At 44.0% G+C, this 13338-nt stretch overlaps 1 protein-coding gene across 5 annotated transcripts in view; it reads left to right on the forward strand.

Moving 5' to 3' along the window:
- The first annotated feature begins 10724 nt into the window (after window positions 1-10724).
- Window positions 10725-13338, forward strand: part of LOC113092614 (deleted in malignant brain tumors 1 protein-like) — a 37719-nt gene continuing 35105 nt past the window's right edge. For all 5 annotated transcript variants that reach the window (XM_026258279.1, XM_026258280.1, XM_026258281.1 and 2 more), the window contains exons 1-3: window positions 10725-10834; window positions 11102-11174; window positions 12850-12876. In XM_026258279.1, the coding sequence (XP_026114064.1) occupies window positions 11126-11174; window positions 12850-12876 (76 nt within the window). In that variant the 5' untranslated portion in view covers window positions 10725-10834; window positions 11102-11125. The remainder of the gene's footprint in view (window positions 10835-11101; window positions 11175-12849; window positions 12877-13338) is intronic.

A 13338-nucleotide genomic window follows, 5' to 3' on the forward strand; every position in this document is an offset into this window, starting at 1 on the left:
GTTTAATGAAACAGGACCCGAGGCATTAGAAGTGATCATATTTTTCCCATTGCATCGAATTGCATTGTGTTGAATTGAATTCGGACATGACATGTCCATGGATGATAATGTCGTCCAGGTAATTTTCAACCACTGGCAACCAGTCAGGATTACGGTCATCTTCTGAAATGCCACAAATGCTAAAGCCAGTCCATAAGGAACATGCCAAAAATGGTTCATTGTGAGTAATAAAGGCCAAAAAGTCACAGCTATCCTTGGTAGTAAGCATAAGCCAGGTCAATGGTAGTGAAAACAGTAGGAACCTTTATAACAAAGAGTAGTTCATCCTTGTGTGGCAGTAAATAAGAGTCTATCATCACTGCTTTATTTATCAACACGTCCTAATTCTACCTGACTTGCATCCACATACCTAAGGTTTTAAAGAGGTGTCAACGTGTTCCATTACCCAAGCTACAGTCATTTAATTCATTACTGTTGATGTAATTTCACTTAGGGCAGAATGTTGTGTGGCGAGCCAGCTAACGAGTGATTAGCGTCGCCCAGGACACTCGGGAGTGCATGGTGATCACAGACACCTGAACCTTATCAGCAGAACAGCTTTTAAGCAGAGGAAAAGGAGAGGTAGTTGAGCTTCGACTCCAGAACTAGACTAACACTGTGTTCTGGCTCTCTTTCAGATTCAGGTGTCTGAGGAACAGCACGTCACGCCGCACCTACTGATACTTTGTGCTGCACAACCAAGACTCATACACCAGAGCACCCCAGCACTGCACAATCTACTTGCACCCACTGCTCAATAAATCGCCCCTCTGGAGACTTCACTGCATTACTGTCGTCCGTGTGATCACTTTCCCCGCCACATTGGTGGAGAATGCGGTCAGTAAGAGAGTGATCCCTTCCCCACAAACCCGGATTGACATGTAGCGTAATTGTCCCCGTAGAACCCTGCTCTCTCTCTCTCGGCTCGGTGTACCTCTGGGGCTGGAAATAGAGGAGATTATTCCCAGACTCCCAGAAATAATGGTCTGACAGCAGCAATTCTCTGAGCAGCTGGCAGCTCGGCAAGAGAGGACGGAGCAGGTGCTAGAGCAGCTGCGCGGTGCCACGGGCCAGCGAACCCCACTCCCTGTGCCACGATGGCAAGCCCATCAACACCTCACTAAACTCAATGACCAGGATGACGTGGAGGCATATTTACACACCTCCGAGGTCATTGCGACCAGAGAGGCATGGGAGAAAGAGCAGTGGGCACAGTTGCTCGCTCCGTTCCTGACAGGAGAAGCCCAGTGAGCATATTACTCCCTCCCACAACCCCGAAATGAGGATTATGATGCACTGAAGAAAGAAATCTTTGCCAGGGTGTGGCTGTCCCCAATGTGTGCCGCTCGACACTTCCAGCAGTGGACCTATGACGAACACCTCTCCATCCGAGCTCAAGCTGCCTGACTGACTCGCCCCACCCACCTTTGGCTTTTACACGACGGCCCAGCGGCGGCCCAGGTTGCTTAGAGGATGGTAATCGATCGCTTGCTTCGGGCCCTGCCACGTCACTACCGAAGGCTCGTGAACATGTGCAACCCCTCCAGTCTGGCGGAACTGATGGAAGCGGTGGAGCTGGCAGAGGCATCCTTTGCACCCGAGGCAGGAGACAGAGCGGTGGCACCGCCACAGAAGACCAAGCTTGACCGACGACAGGCAGAGGGCACCTCAAGGCCAGTTAATGGACCAGTGGTACCCGCGCCAGGACAAACCGATGAACCCATGCCCACTGAGCTGCCATCCCCAGGAGGTTGCGTGTGGAAAGCTGGTTGTATTGTCCATAGAGCAGTCCCACAAGGTGCCCGTGAGCGAACCGTCTAACTGGATGGGGGAACCGTACAAGCTGTCCTAGACTCGGGCAGCTTGATCACGTTGGTCCAGCCTGGGGTACTGCGACCCCGACAGAGTGGAAAAGCTATGATACCCATAAACTGTGTGTATGGAAACACCCGCAACGTTCCCGCACAGCGGTTACCATCTCAGCCAGCCCCGGGACATGGCAACTGGAGGTGGGGGTGGTTAAAGACCTCCCAGTACCGGTGCTGCTGGGAAGAGACTGGCTAGGTTTTGATCAGCTAATGGCCACCACGATGCAGCCAGGACCCAACCCCCAGGCTTGCCACAAAAAATGAGCAGAACGTAATGAAGGCCACTGACCAGCCCTTCTGGACACCCACAGCGAGGGGAATGGTGAGTGTGCTAATTCTACTAATATGTATATGAACTTGTTCCAACAGATCACAGCAGGGGGGTCGTTTGGCCGAGAGCAGCGGGAGGACACATGCTTGAAGAGTAGCTGGACTCAGGTTTGTGTAATAGAGGAGGAGGTGCGCCAGCCCCCTTACTTCATAATCAAGAATGTCCTGCTTTAATGTGTTTCCCAGCGGCGGGGGGGGGGACTGCTCTTAGTGGTGCCAAGGACCAAGACTGAGAAGGTAATCGAGCTAGCACACTCGCACCCGATGTCTGGACACTTGGGCGTGGTTAACACCACACAGCAGATTTGAGACCGGTTTCACTGGCCAGGATTGGAGGCGGAAGTGAAGCGATTTTGCCAAAGCTGTCCAACCTGCCAGTGCACCGCCCCTCGTCAGCCTCCACCCAGCCCACTTGTGCCACTACCCATCATTGAGGTGCCCTTTAGCCGCATCGTTATGGACCTAGTTGGGTCTCTGCCAAAATCCGCCCGGGGTCATGAACACATCTTAGTCATACTGGACTATGCAACCCAGTACCCCGAAGCCGTGCCCCTCAGGAAGGCCACTTCCAGAGCCATTGCCCGTGAGTTGTTCATGCTATTCAGCCGAGTGGGAATACCACAGGAAATATTGACTGACCAGGGAACCCCCTTCATGTCTCAGTTCATGGCGGAGCTCTGCCAGCTCCTTAAGGTGAAGCAGCTCCACACTTCAGTATACCACCCCCAGACAGATGGATTGAAAGATTCAACCAGACACTGAAACAGATGTTGCGATGGGTAGTGGCGGAAGATGGGCGCGACTGGAACCTGATGCTCCCCTATGTGTTATTCGGCATCTGAGAGGTCCATCAGGCGTCCACTGGGTTCACACCTTTTGAGTTGCTGTTCGGCCGACAGCCCCGTGGGCTGTTGGATGTGGCAAGAGAGGCATGGGAGCAACAGCTGGCACCCCATAGATCCGTTATCGAACATGTGCGAGAGATGCGTGAGAGGATTGAACGGGTGATGTCCCTTGTCCGAGAACACCTTGCAGAGTCCCAGCGCGCCCAGAAACGGCTGTATGACCGGCCAGCCCAGCCAAGGGAATTCCAACCTGGGGACCGAGTGCTGGTTCTTGTGCCGACTGTGACTTCCAAATTCCTAGCTTCATGGCAGGGGACCTATACCATTATAGAGAAAGTGGGGCCAGTAATGTGCCGTGTTCGCCAGGTGGGACGCCAGAAGGAGCAGCAAATCTACCACATCAACTTGTTCAAGAGGTGGGTGGCTCCCCGGGAGCAACTGGCAGCTTTTGCCCAGGAGGAGACCCCAGTGGTCGCGGTAGGGGAACAACTCTCTCCGATGCAGAAGGCGGAGATAACCACCCTGGTCAGACAATTCAAAGATGTGTTCAATACGCTACCCGGGCAAACCTGGATTATACAACATGAGATCTGCACGCCCCCTGGTGAGATCGTTCGGCAGAGGCCCTACCGAATCCCGGAGGCTCGCCGGCAGGCTATTGAGGAGGAAGTAGCCCGGATGCAGCAGCTGGGAATCATCGAGCCATCCCGCAGCCCCTGGTACAGTCCCATTGTAATGGTCCCAAAAAAGATGGAACTCTCTGGTTTTGTAACGATTTCAGACGGCTGAATGAAATCTCAAGCTTTGATCTCAAGACCCCATGCCCCGTGTGGATGAGCTTTTGGTGAGGTTAGGCAGGGCCCGTTACATCTCTACGCTCGATTTGACCAAGGGCTATTGGCAGGTGCCCCTCACCCCCGACTCAAAGGAGAAGACTGCCTTCAGTACCCCTGGTGGCCACTGGCATTACCGGGTTCTCCGTTTTGGCCTTCACGGGGCTCCTGCCACATTCCAGTTAATGATGGATATCATTTTGCGACCACACCAATCCTATGCCGCTGCGTACCTGGATGATGTGGTCATCCACTCGGTGAGCTGGGAGGAACATCTTGATCGGTTACAGAGAGTACTAACGGAGTTGCGGCGAGCTGGACTTACTGTTAACCCAAAGAAGTGCCACTTAGGGCTTGCAGAGGCACAATCAGGGCTTGCAGAGGCACAATCAGGGCTACCAGATTGGCCGGGGGCTAATCCGACCTCAGAGCAGAAAGATAGAGGCGGTTCAGCAAGCGGCGCGGCCCACCAACAAAACTCAGGTGCGTACCTTTTTGGGATTAGCCGGATATTATCGCTGCTTCATACCGAATTTCTCCTCAATAGCCAGCCCTTTGACAGACCTGACCAGAAAAGGGAAGCCAGAAAAGCTGAAGTGGACAGCGGCAGCGGAAGCCGCATTCCAAACCCTCAAGGAGGCGCTCTCGTATTCGCCCGTCCTACATGCCTCGGACTTCAGCTGCCCATTCATCCTACAGACAGATGCTTCTGACACTGGCCTGGGGGCAGTCCTTTCCCAAGAGAAAGGAGGAGAGGAGCACCCAGTCCTATACATCAGTCGGAAGCTCACCCCAGCAGAGACTCGATATGCAGCCGTGGATAAAGAAGCGCTTTCCATCAAGTAGGCCATCCTAGAGTTGAGGTAGTACTTGTTGGGCCGAACCTTCACTCTTATCACAGACCATGCTCCAGTGGATGGCCCGGGCCAAAGATACTAATGCCAGGGTCACCAGATGGTTCCTGGCCCTCCAGGATTTCCACTTTAAGGTCCAGTATCGGGCTGGGGCGGCTCCTGTCAATGCCGACGGGCTCTCCAGGATATGGTCACTATGGTCAGGCCACTTCCCTCCCACCCCCCAATCTCCCTTGTCTCTCCACAGATGTTCACGCAGTAGCAGGACGCCGCTTTGGGGGGGGGGGGGTGTCGAGCCAGCTAACGAGGGATTAGCGTCGTCCAGGAAACAGCGCTCACACTGCAAACACTGGGGAGTGCATGGTGATCACAGACACCTGAACCTCATCAGCAGAACAGCTTTTAAGCAGAGGAAAAGGAGAGGTAGTTGAGTGTGAACACTCTCCCCGCCACAGTTGGTATTCTTGTATGACAATAGTGTTAGTTCCTGTATTAGAAGAAGATAAATGATGTGTTGAACAGAGGGTGAATTTAATGGGATGCAGCTAGCTTAGTCATTCAAGATGGTTTTTAAAGGACCATCAGAATGTTATTTAGTATGAACAACAGAATACACAAAATGAAACACGTTTTATTTATTTATTATTATTATTACAGTAGGAATTGGCTTATGAACGTTAAGCCAAACCTTTCTTTAAGTTTATATTTTGAGGGTATCTTACAAGCCTGGTTTAGTAAAGCCAATACATTTAAGTCATATTACATGGCTGTTGAAGATGAAGGTCATGATACTATGATACAAGTCATATACTATGTATGTAATATTTTCTTTGCATCTTTTATTACCTTAGTGCTATTCATAACAGGCCTGTTGATTTGTGTCTGATTCAAAATGGTAAAACATATTAATTATTTCAGTTCCAAATGAAAGTAATTTGGCTGGTTTTCATAAAAAGTGAATAACAAATATCCAAGGTTTCATTCAATTATATAATGTACTCAAAGCAGTCTTGGAGCTGGGAGCTCTGGGGGAGTGCATCATTGAAGCCCCTCTTGAGGAGGGCTTGTTCTAGCCTGAGAATTAATGCATATGACCAGCTACTCACTGTGTTCAAACTGGATCACAGAAGACTGTCTTTCAGTCTCTAGCGATTGCATTTCAGACATCCCAAGTCTCCCGGAAGTTCCGGGAGTCTCTCGCATATTGAAAGCGGCTCCCTGAGACCCGCAAATTAGTTAAAATCTCCCGGAATCTAAACCCAGCGAGCAAAAGCGCGCATGCAAAACAGATACTGTGTTTCAAACCGTGTAGCGCACACACGGCAGAGAGGGAGAGGGAGTGAGAGACCTTGCGTGTGTGTGCTAATGTGCGTGTGTGCGAAGCGCATGTCAGACAGAGAGCATCCTGATTGGCCTGTTTCTGCAAATCAACCAATCAATTGTCAGTGTGGGAGGGCTTTTATCTTTTCTCCCGAGTCCCGAACAAAATTAATCAGTTATGTCTATCTAGAAACAGGAGCACCATGGCAGAGGGATTTAAACAAAAGAGTATTTAAACAAAGTAGAACAAACTGTACTTCTGATGAGATCCATTCCATTAGTTACAAGGAAGGTTTGTGTTCTTTTACTTCCTTAAAACTGTTGCCAAACCTGTTGCTGGGGATGGGGTTAATCTCCATTAAATAATTTTTTACTAACAAAGTTTGGTAGGAGCACATTCAGATAATCAACTATTTCAGCAAAGGTGAAGCTCATTCAGGTAATAAAATTAATTGGCATAATAAATATATAAATACAGCCAATTTACCTCTGTCCCACAACAGTTTTTCTGGCATCCCTCCTCTGCCCCAACTCCACACTCCAAACTATTCATATACCTTCCAGAGTCGAGTCAGGTTCCCGTTGACCCTCCAGAGTCGAGTCAGGTTCCCGTTGACCCACCAGAGTCATGTCAGGTGCTCGTGGACCCTCCATAGTCAAGTCAGGTGCTCGGTGACCCTCCAGAGTCAGGGCTAGTCACCGTTGACCTTCCAGAGTCAGGGCTAGTCACCGTTGACCTTCCAGAGTCAAGGCAAGTTACTGTTGACACTTTGGAGTCAAGTCAAGTCACCGGTGATATTCATGGACAAAGGCAAGTCACCAATGATCTTCATGGGCAAAGTCCTGTCACCAGTGTTCTTAATGGGCAAAGGCAAGTCACCATTGATCTTCATAAACAAATGCAAGTCACCAATGATCTTAATGAGCAGAGTCAGGCCACCAATGATCTTCATGAGCAGAGTAAAGTCAGCATTGATCTTATTGAATCCAGTCTAAACACCATTGAATTAAAAGTCTCTCCACGTCTCTGTGGAACTACCAGAGCCTCCCCACGTCTCTGCTGAACTACCAGAGCCTCTCCACACCTCTCCTGAACTACCAGAGCCTCTCCACATCTCTGCTGAACTACTAGAGCCTCTCCTCATCTCGGCTGCACTACCAGAGTCTCTCCTCACCTCTGCGGAACTTCCAGAGCCTCGTCACATCTCAGCCGAGCTCTCGACTGATCCTGTCGTGGCCACGGAGGGCTGGTGGGCTTCTGTCTCGACCGCACGGATGTGGTGGTCTTCTGCGCCGCCTTGGTGGGCTTCTGTCTTGACCGCATGGATTTGCTGGTCTTCTGTGCCGCCCTGGTGGGCTTCTGTCTCGATCGCACGGATGCGGTGGTCTTCTGCGCCACCCGGGTGGGCTTCTGTCTCGATCGCACGGATGTGGTTGTCTTCTGTGCTGCCTTGGTGGGCTTCTGTCTCGACCGCATGGATGTGGTGGTCTTCTGCACCGCCCTGGTGGGCTTCTGTCTCGACTGCAGGGCTCCAATTCCACCTTGCTCCTCTCTGGATTCCTGCCCTGTCGGTTCGGCCCTGGGGACTGAACGTAATGTCCTTCCTGGACTTGTGTTTTGTTTTTGTTTTTGCTCCTCTTCTCTCTGTTTCCATCTATGGACCTGGCCCTCCGTCCCTCCCCCTGATCCTCCGCCGGTCCACCTCCCTCCTGGGTTCCTTGTCTTTGTCTTTCTCTCTGTTTCCATCTATGGACCTGGCCCTCCATCCCTCCCCCTGATCCTTTGCCTGTCCACCTCCCTCCTGGGCTCCTTGTCTTTGTTTTTCTCTCTGTTTCCCTCTATGGACCTGGACCCTCTGTCCCTCCTCCTGATCCTCCGCCAGTCCACCTCCCTCCTGGTCTCTGAGTTCCTTGGTCTCTTCTTGGGTTCGGGTGGAGCATCTAGTAGCTGCTCCGTGGAGGAGGGGGTAATGTCACACTGTCTGGTCTCTGTTTCCCTGAGTCTCCACTAGTGGTCTCACTTCACCATAAGCACCTCACCGTAGGCACTACAATCCCCACAAAGCCTTGTCCCTTCATCACAGTAATTGCACTCCTGTTAATTGCACTCAGGTATCTTCACTTATTAGTCATTATCCTCCCTATATTAACCAGTCTTTTCCTGTTTGTCTTCATGGAGTCCTTTCATTCTGTCACCCATTTTCCTTGTCTTCCGAGTCCTCGTCTTCTGAGTTCCTGTTCCCGTTCCTGTTCCTATTTCGGTTTATTTATTTGTTTGTTTGTTTGGATGGATTTTTGGTTTTGACCCCTGCTTGTTAATTTCTCTTTGGATTACCCAATAAACCCATACTGCGATTGGATCTATCGTCTCCTGCGTTTCACTGGGTCTCTGATCGTCACAATTTCGAGCTCTGAGACCTCCCCTTGGACAGTGCGCCAAATATGCTTACTGTTTGCTCAATCTGATTATATGTAAGTGCGAACTTGTGAAATACAACATGAATGCAATGCTGAATACTTATATCTGGGAATAAAATATGTAAATCAAAAGTATAATGCAAGAATGCATACATGATTAAGTGGGAGAGATAGGTATTTAGAATGTATTTTTCTTAAGATTAAATGATTCTTTTAGCACCAGTACTTAAATCATGCAGCACAGAGAGAACAGAGCACATCCCTTGATTTAGAAAAAATGGGTACATGGGTATTTTTTACACAGCTTGGAGACAGATCTCAGCTTGTTTGCAACGCAAACATAAATAATAAATAACTGATGTTTGAACAATTACAGCGTTATCTTCACTAATACACTAGTTTGTGTGTGTGTGTGTGTTTAAATAGCAGAGAATGCGGCCATTGTAGTGTGTGTGTGTGTGTGTGTGTGTGTGTTTAAATAGCAGAGAATGCGGCCACATCTCCATCAACTCCATTTGAGCTTGATTTTCATGTTAAGTGCAAGTGTCCGATAAGCCACATACCAACTCTGGCGATGCAGTTTTTAATTATATAAATGAAAACTCCAGTGCTTAGCAATTTATGCCACTTCCATAATGGTTTTGTGAAACGCCGCCACTGTAAGGAACTTTTGATAAGTGTTAAAATAACCTTCTGATTTTACTCCACAACATTCTTCCTGATAAGGGACATGACCTCAAATAGAGGACAATAGATTTTTTTTTTTTTTATTACAGTATAACAGATTAGTATAGTTCTGCAGGAAGTCTTCTCTTATTAGCTATAATACACAAAGCAAAAATGTACTTAGTGGCTAGTGAATACTTAATGCTTTCTGATTTACATTGATTTCATAAATACTTGTTGAATATTTAACGCGTGAATGCAGTTCTAAAGTGCTTAAAGGAAACACCAGTCTGATTACAAAAGAATGAACATATAGTGTTAGTTTATGTAATAGAGGACATAAATGATGTGTAGAACAAGGGGTGCATTTAATGGGATGCAGCTAGTTTAGTCATTAAAGCTGGTGTTTAAAGCACCATCAGAATTTTATTAAGCATTTACTGTATGAACAACAGAATACCCAGAATTATACACAGAATATGTTTTTATATGTTTAATGTAAGTTGGCCTACAAATGTTAAGAGAAGACAACACATCCCTTGACTCATACATATATTAGGATACCCTGTTTAATACATTACATAGGTAATTTGTAATACTTTTTGCATTTTTAACCCTTTTTTAAGGGTTAAAATAACCTTCTGATTTTACACCACAACATTCTTTCTTACAAGGACCATGACCTCAATAATCAACAAAAGACATTTATAATGACATGTATTACATATTGGTCTAGTTTTGCTGAAAGTCTTCTCTAATGAATTATATTACACAAAGCAAACATTTCCAGAACTAGTATCTAATTTGCAAGGTTTAGTGAATATAGTGCAGAGTTAATGCTTTCTGATTTACATGGACCTCATAAATACTTGTTGGTGGAACAGGGTTTTGTGAATGCAGTTCTACAGTGCTTACCAAAAACACCAGTATGATTACAATACCCATAGTTCCATAGTAGGAAACAAAATTTGATGGAAGTCAAAGGTGCCCATCGACTGTTCAGATAATAACATTTTTCAAAATATATTCTTCTGTGTTCAACAGAAAAAAGAAACTCATGCAGGTTTTGAACAAGTAGAGAGAGGGTGAGTAAGGAACAACATATTTTTTATTCTGGTCATTTGGCTTGGAGAGGGTTGAGGTGAGCAGAGGTCAGTTGCATTTTGGAAGCGGAAGAGGAAGAGGAAACTCTGCCCCCCAACTAAGCCTAGTTTTGAGGGGGTATAATTCCATTCAGAAGTCATTTCATTTTTGGTGATCTTTACACAGTTTTTGAAATAAACTGAATCAACACTGAACTGACCTCAGCTGAACAATGACAGTATTTTATTTTTAGAGCTGCTTTAAAGCAGAATTTGACACATCTCTGATTGCATCATTGAATCATGTCTTTCCTGTTTTTTTCCAGTAAAGCCACTTTGAAACAATCTTTATTGTATAACAGGTGACAAGGTCACTGATTAATTGAACAAATAGGTGTGGAAAGGAAAAACTGGTTTTAGGGTATTTTTGACTTTTAGCTTCATTCATGGTCTGCCCACATGTATAAATAAAAGGTGCTGATCAGATTCTGACACCTGCAGTTCTGAATCACTGTATTCTGGTTAAACTGTTGAAGAAAGAATCTCCCCGAGGTTGCTCTGCTCTGCATTTTTTCTCTGGTAAAATAATTACTTTTCTGTTATTCATCCCATCTGCTTTTAATGTATTTTTCTAAAATAGTAATTATCTGTGTGTAAATACACAAATGCTTGTTTCAGAGAATGAATTCGGACTTCAAGCAAAATGTGTGTGTACATTAATAATGTACATTGAATATAATAATATTCAGTCTGTAATATGTTTGCTTCTTAATTGACTTTTTATCTTTTTTTATAAAGTTTATTTATAATGTTTATACGTGTGTGTGTGTACTTATAAATGTGCAGGTGCTGGAGGTGCAGTTTCTCAAAATGAGGCTTTTAATCTCATTGAGCATGTCTCTACTGCTGCTTAATAATTGTGAGTATGGCAGACTAAACCTGCAGAAATTAAAAATTAATTAATTAATATATAGAAAAATAAATGCATGTAATAAAAGGAAAATAAATAAATTGTGTTTTAAAAAAAGTTAAATAAAATTTATTTTTATTCTTTTTAGCTTTTATTTATGTATACTTTCATTAATTTTTATATGTAATATATGTTATATGTCATTAATTTATATGTAATATTATTAAGTCTATTGTTGTGCCAGATAACTGGAGAGATCTGATATATTTTCACAGATTGACATTATTTCTAACTATCTTATAGCAACTGAATTCAGTTACTTATCCTCATAGTTAAATCATTAAACCCGGAACCATCAACATCGTCGATGAGTTTGTAGGTTGACGACGCCTCTAGACACTCGATGGAGGTTTCTAAGGCTTGTTTTCATTTTGTAATCACCGGGGAAAAAATCCCAAGCATAAGGTTATCATAAAACCAGTTGCATTAAATGTCTCTACAGTCAATGCTTTTGGAAACGCGATCCACTGGCATAAAGTTGGTTTTGCCCTAGACGCTCGATATTAGTAAGTTTAGGTACATTCGACATTGGTATATGTGTTTTCGATTTTTTTAATCTTTATAAAATAAACTCAAATCATATGTAAATATTACTGAATATACCTGACTCGTAAAATAACACTTGACAGTTGGTTTTGTGACTGTAAGCTATTCTCTTAAAATGCTATTGCAATAAGAAACATGTATACTAATGAATTTAACTTTAGAGATGGTCCCTGAAAACTGAGCGTCTAATATCAAGCCAAGTTTATGCCAGTGTGTCACGTTTGCAAAAAGCATTGTGAGAATTGAGTAGACCGTAGAGCCCTTAGGTATAACTGGTTCATGATAAACTCACAATGCTTTTGTGAGGAAGATTTTCTCTGTGATTACAAAATGAAAACACGCCGTTGAAACCTCCACCGATTGTCTAGAGGAGTCATCAACATAGACCATTGACGATGTTAATGGTTCCGGACTTCATGATGTAATATGTGGATAAGTAACTGAATTCAATATTATAATTCAAAATAATAAATGGGAATCAGTGAAAATATATTGGATCTCTCCAGTCAATCTGGCACACTCAACTATCAAACTCCAATCAAGCTCTCCACAAGGACCGCCTCCCTCATTTCCATGATGCCCACGGAAAAGTAAAAAGAATTACATGAATAAATAAATCTGGAAATAAATACACGTGGGAATAAATAAAAACATATAATAAATAAATAAATGCATGAATAAGTACATTTAAAATTAAATAAATTAGTTAAATATAAAAATGAATGAAAGTATAAGTAAATAAATGTTAAAAAGAATAAAATTAAATGTAAAATAAATACATAAAGGAAAAAAGTCATTTTAAAAATAATTCTGGATTACATTTGATTTCAAATGAACTATTTTTGTTTTTATCACATCATTTATTTATTTATTTTCATTTTATTACATTAATTTATATATCTCTATATTTATTAATTTATTTTTAATTTCTGCAGAATTGGTCCTCCATAGATGAGGGGTTTACAGCTCTAGCAAAACAGAGTTGTGACAAAGAATCTGACATTAGAATGACACATTTAAATAACTAACTATGCTTTCCAGTTATAAAAGCATAATGTGTATATTCTATATTTGACAGGTGAAATAATTAATGGGCAAACACCAGGTAAGTTTTCCACTATATCATTAATTATTGTAATTATCTTCCTATCATGTTTGGAACTGCACACCACTAGCAATTCCTAAAAACTTCCAGTGTGTTTCAGTCAATTCAAATTTCAGTATTACCACCAGATTTTTTCAGGAGAAATGATCCTGTTCTGTAGTGGGTTTGCATTTCATCACACACATCTTGTTATTTATTTATTTATTTGATTCAATAATTAAATCAACAAAGCATAAATTAAAGTACAAATGATACAATGAAATTAATTAAAAAAAGTACTTTCCACAAAACAAAACGTAAGAAGTGGTCTGACCCACTCCATTTCTGCCATCCAGTTCAGTACTAACCTTTTTTTTCTTTCTTTGTTTTACTTGTCTTTCAAATCTTCAAACAACTAATCTTCAACAAACAAACCATTGAGAGCAACGACTACACAGCATCTTTCATTCAAATCCCATTTCT

This window comes from Carassius auratus, unplaced genomic scaffold (genome assembly GCF_003368295.1).
Source record: "Carassius auratus strain Wakin unplaced genomic scaffold, ASM336829v1 scaf_tig00214672, whole genome shotgun sequence".
Taxonomy (NCBI): domain Eukaryota; kingdom Metazoa; phylum Chordata; class Actinopteri; order Cypriniformes; family Cyprinidae; genus Carassius; species Carassius auratus.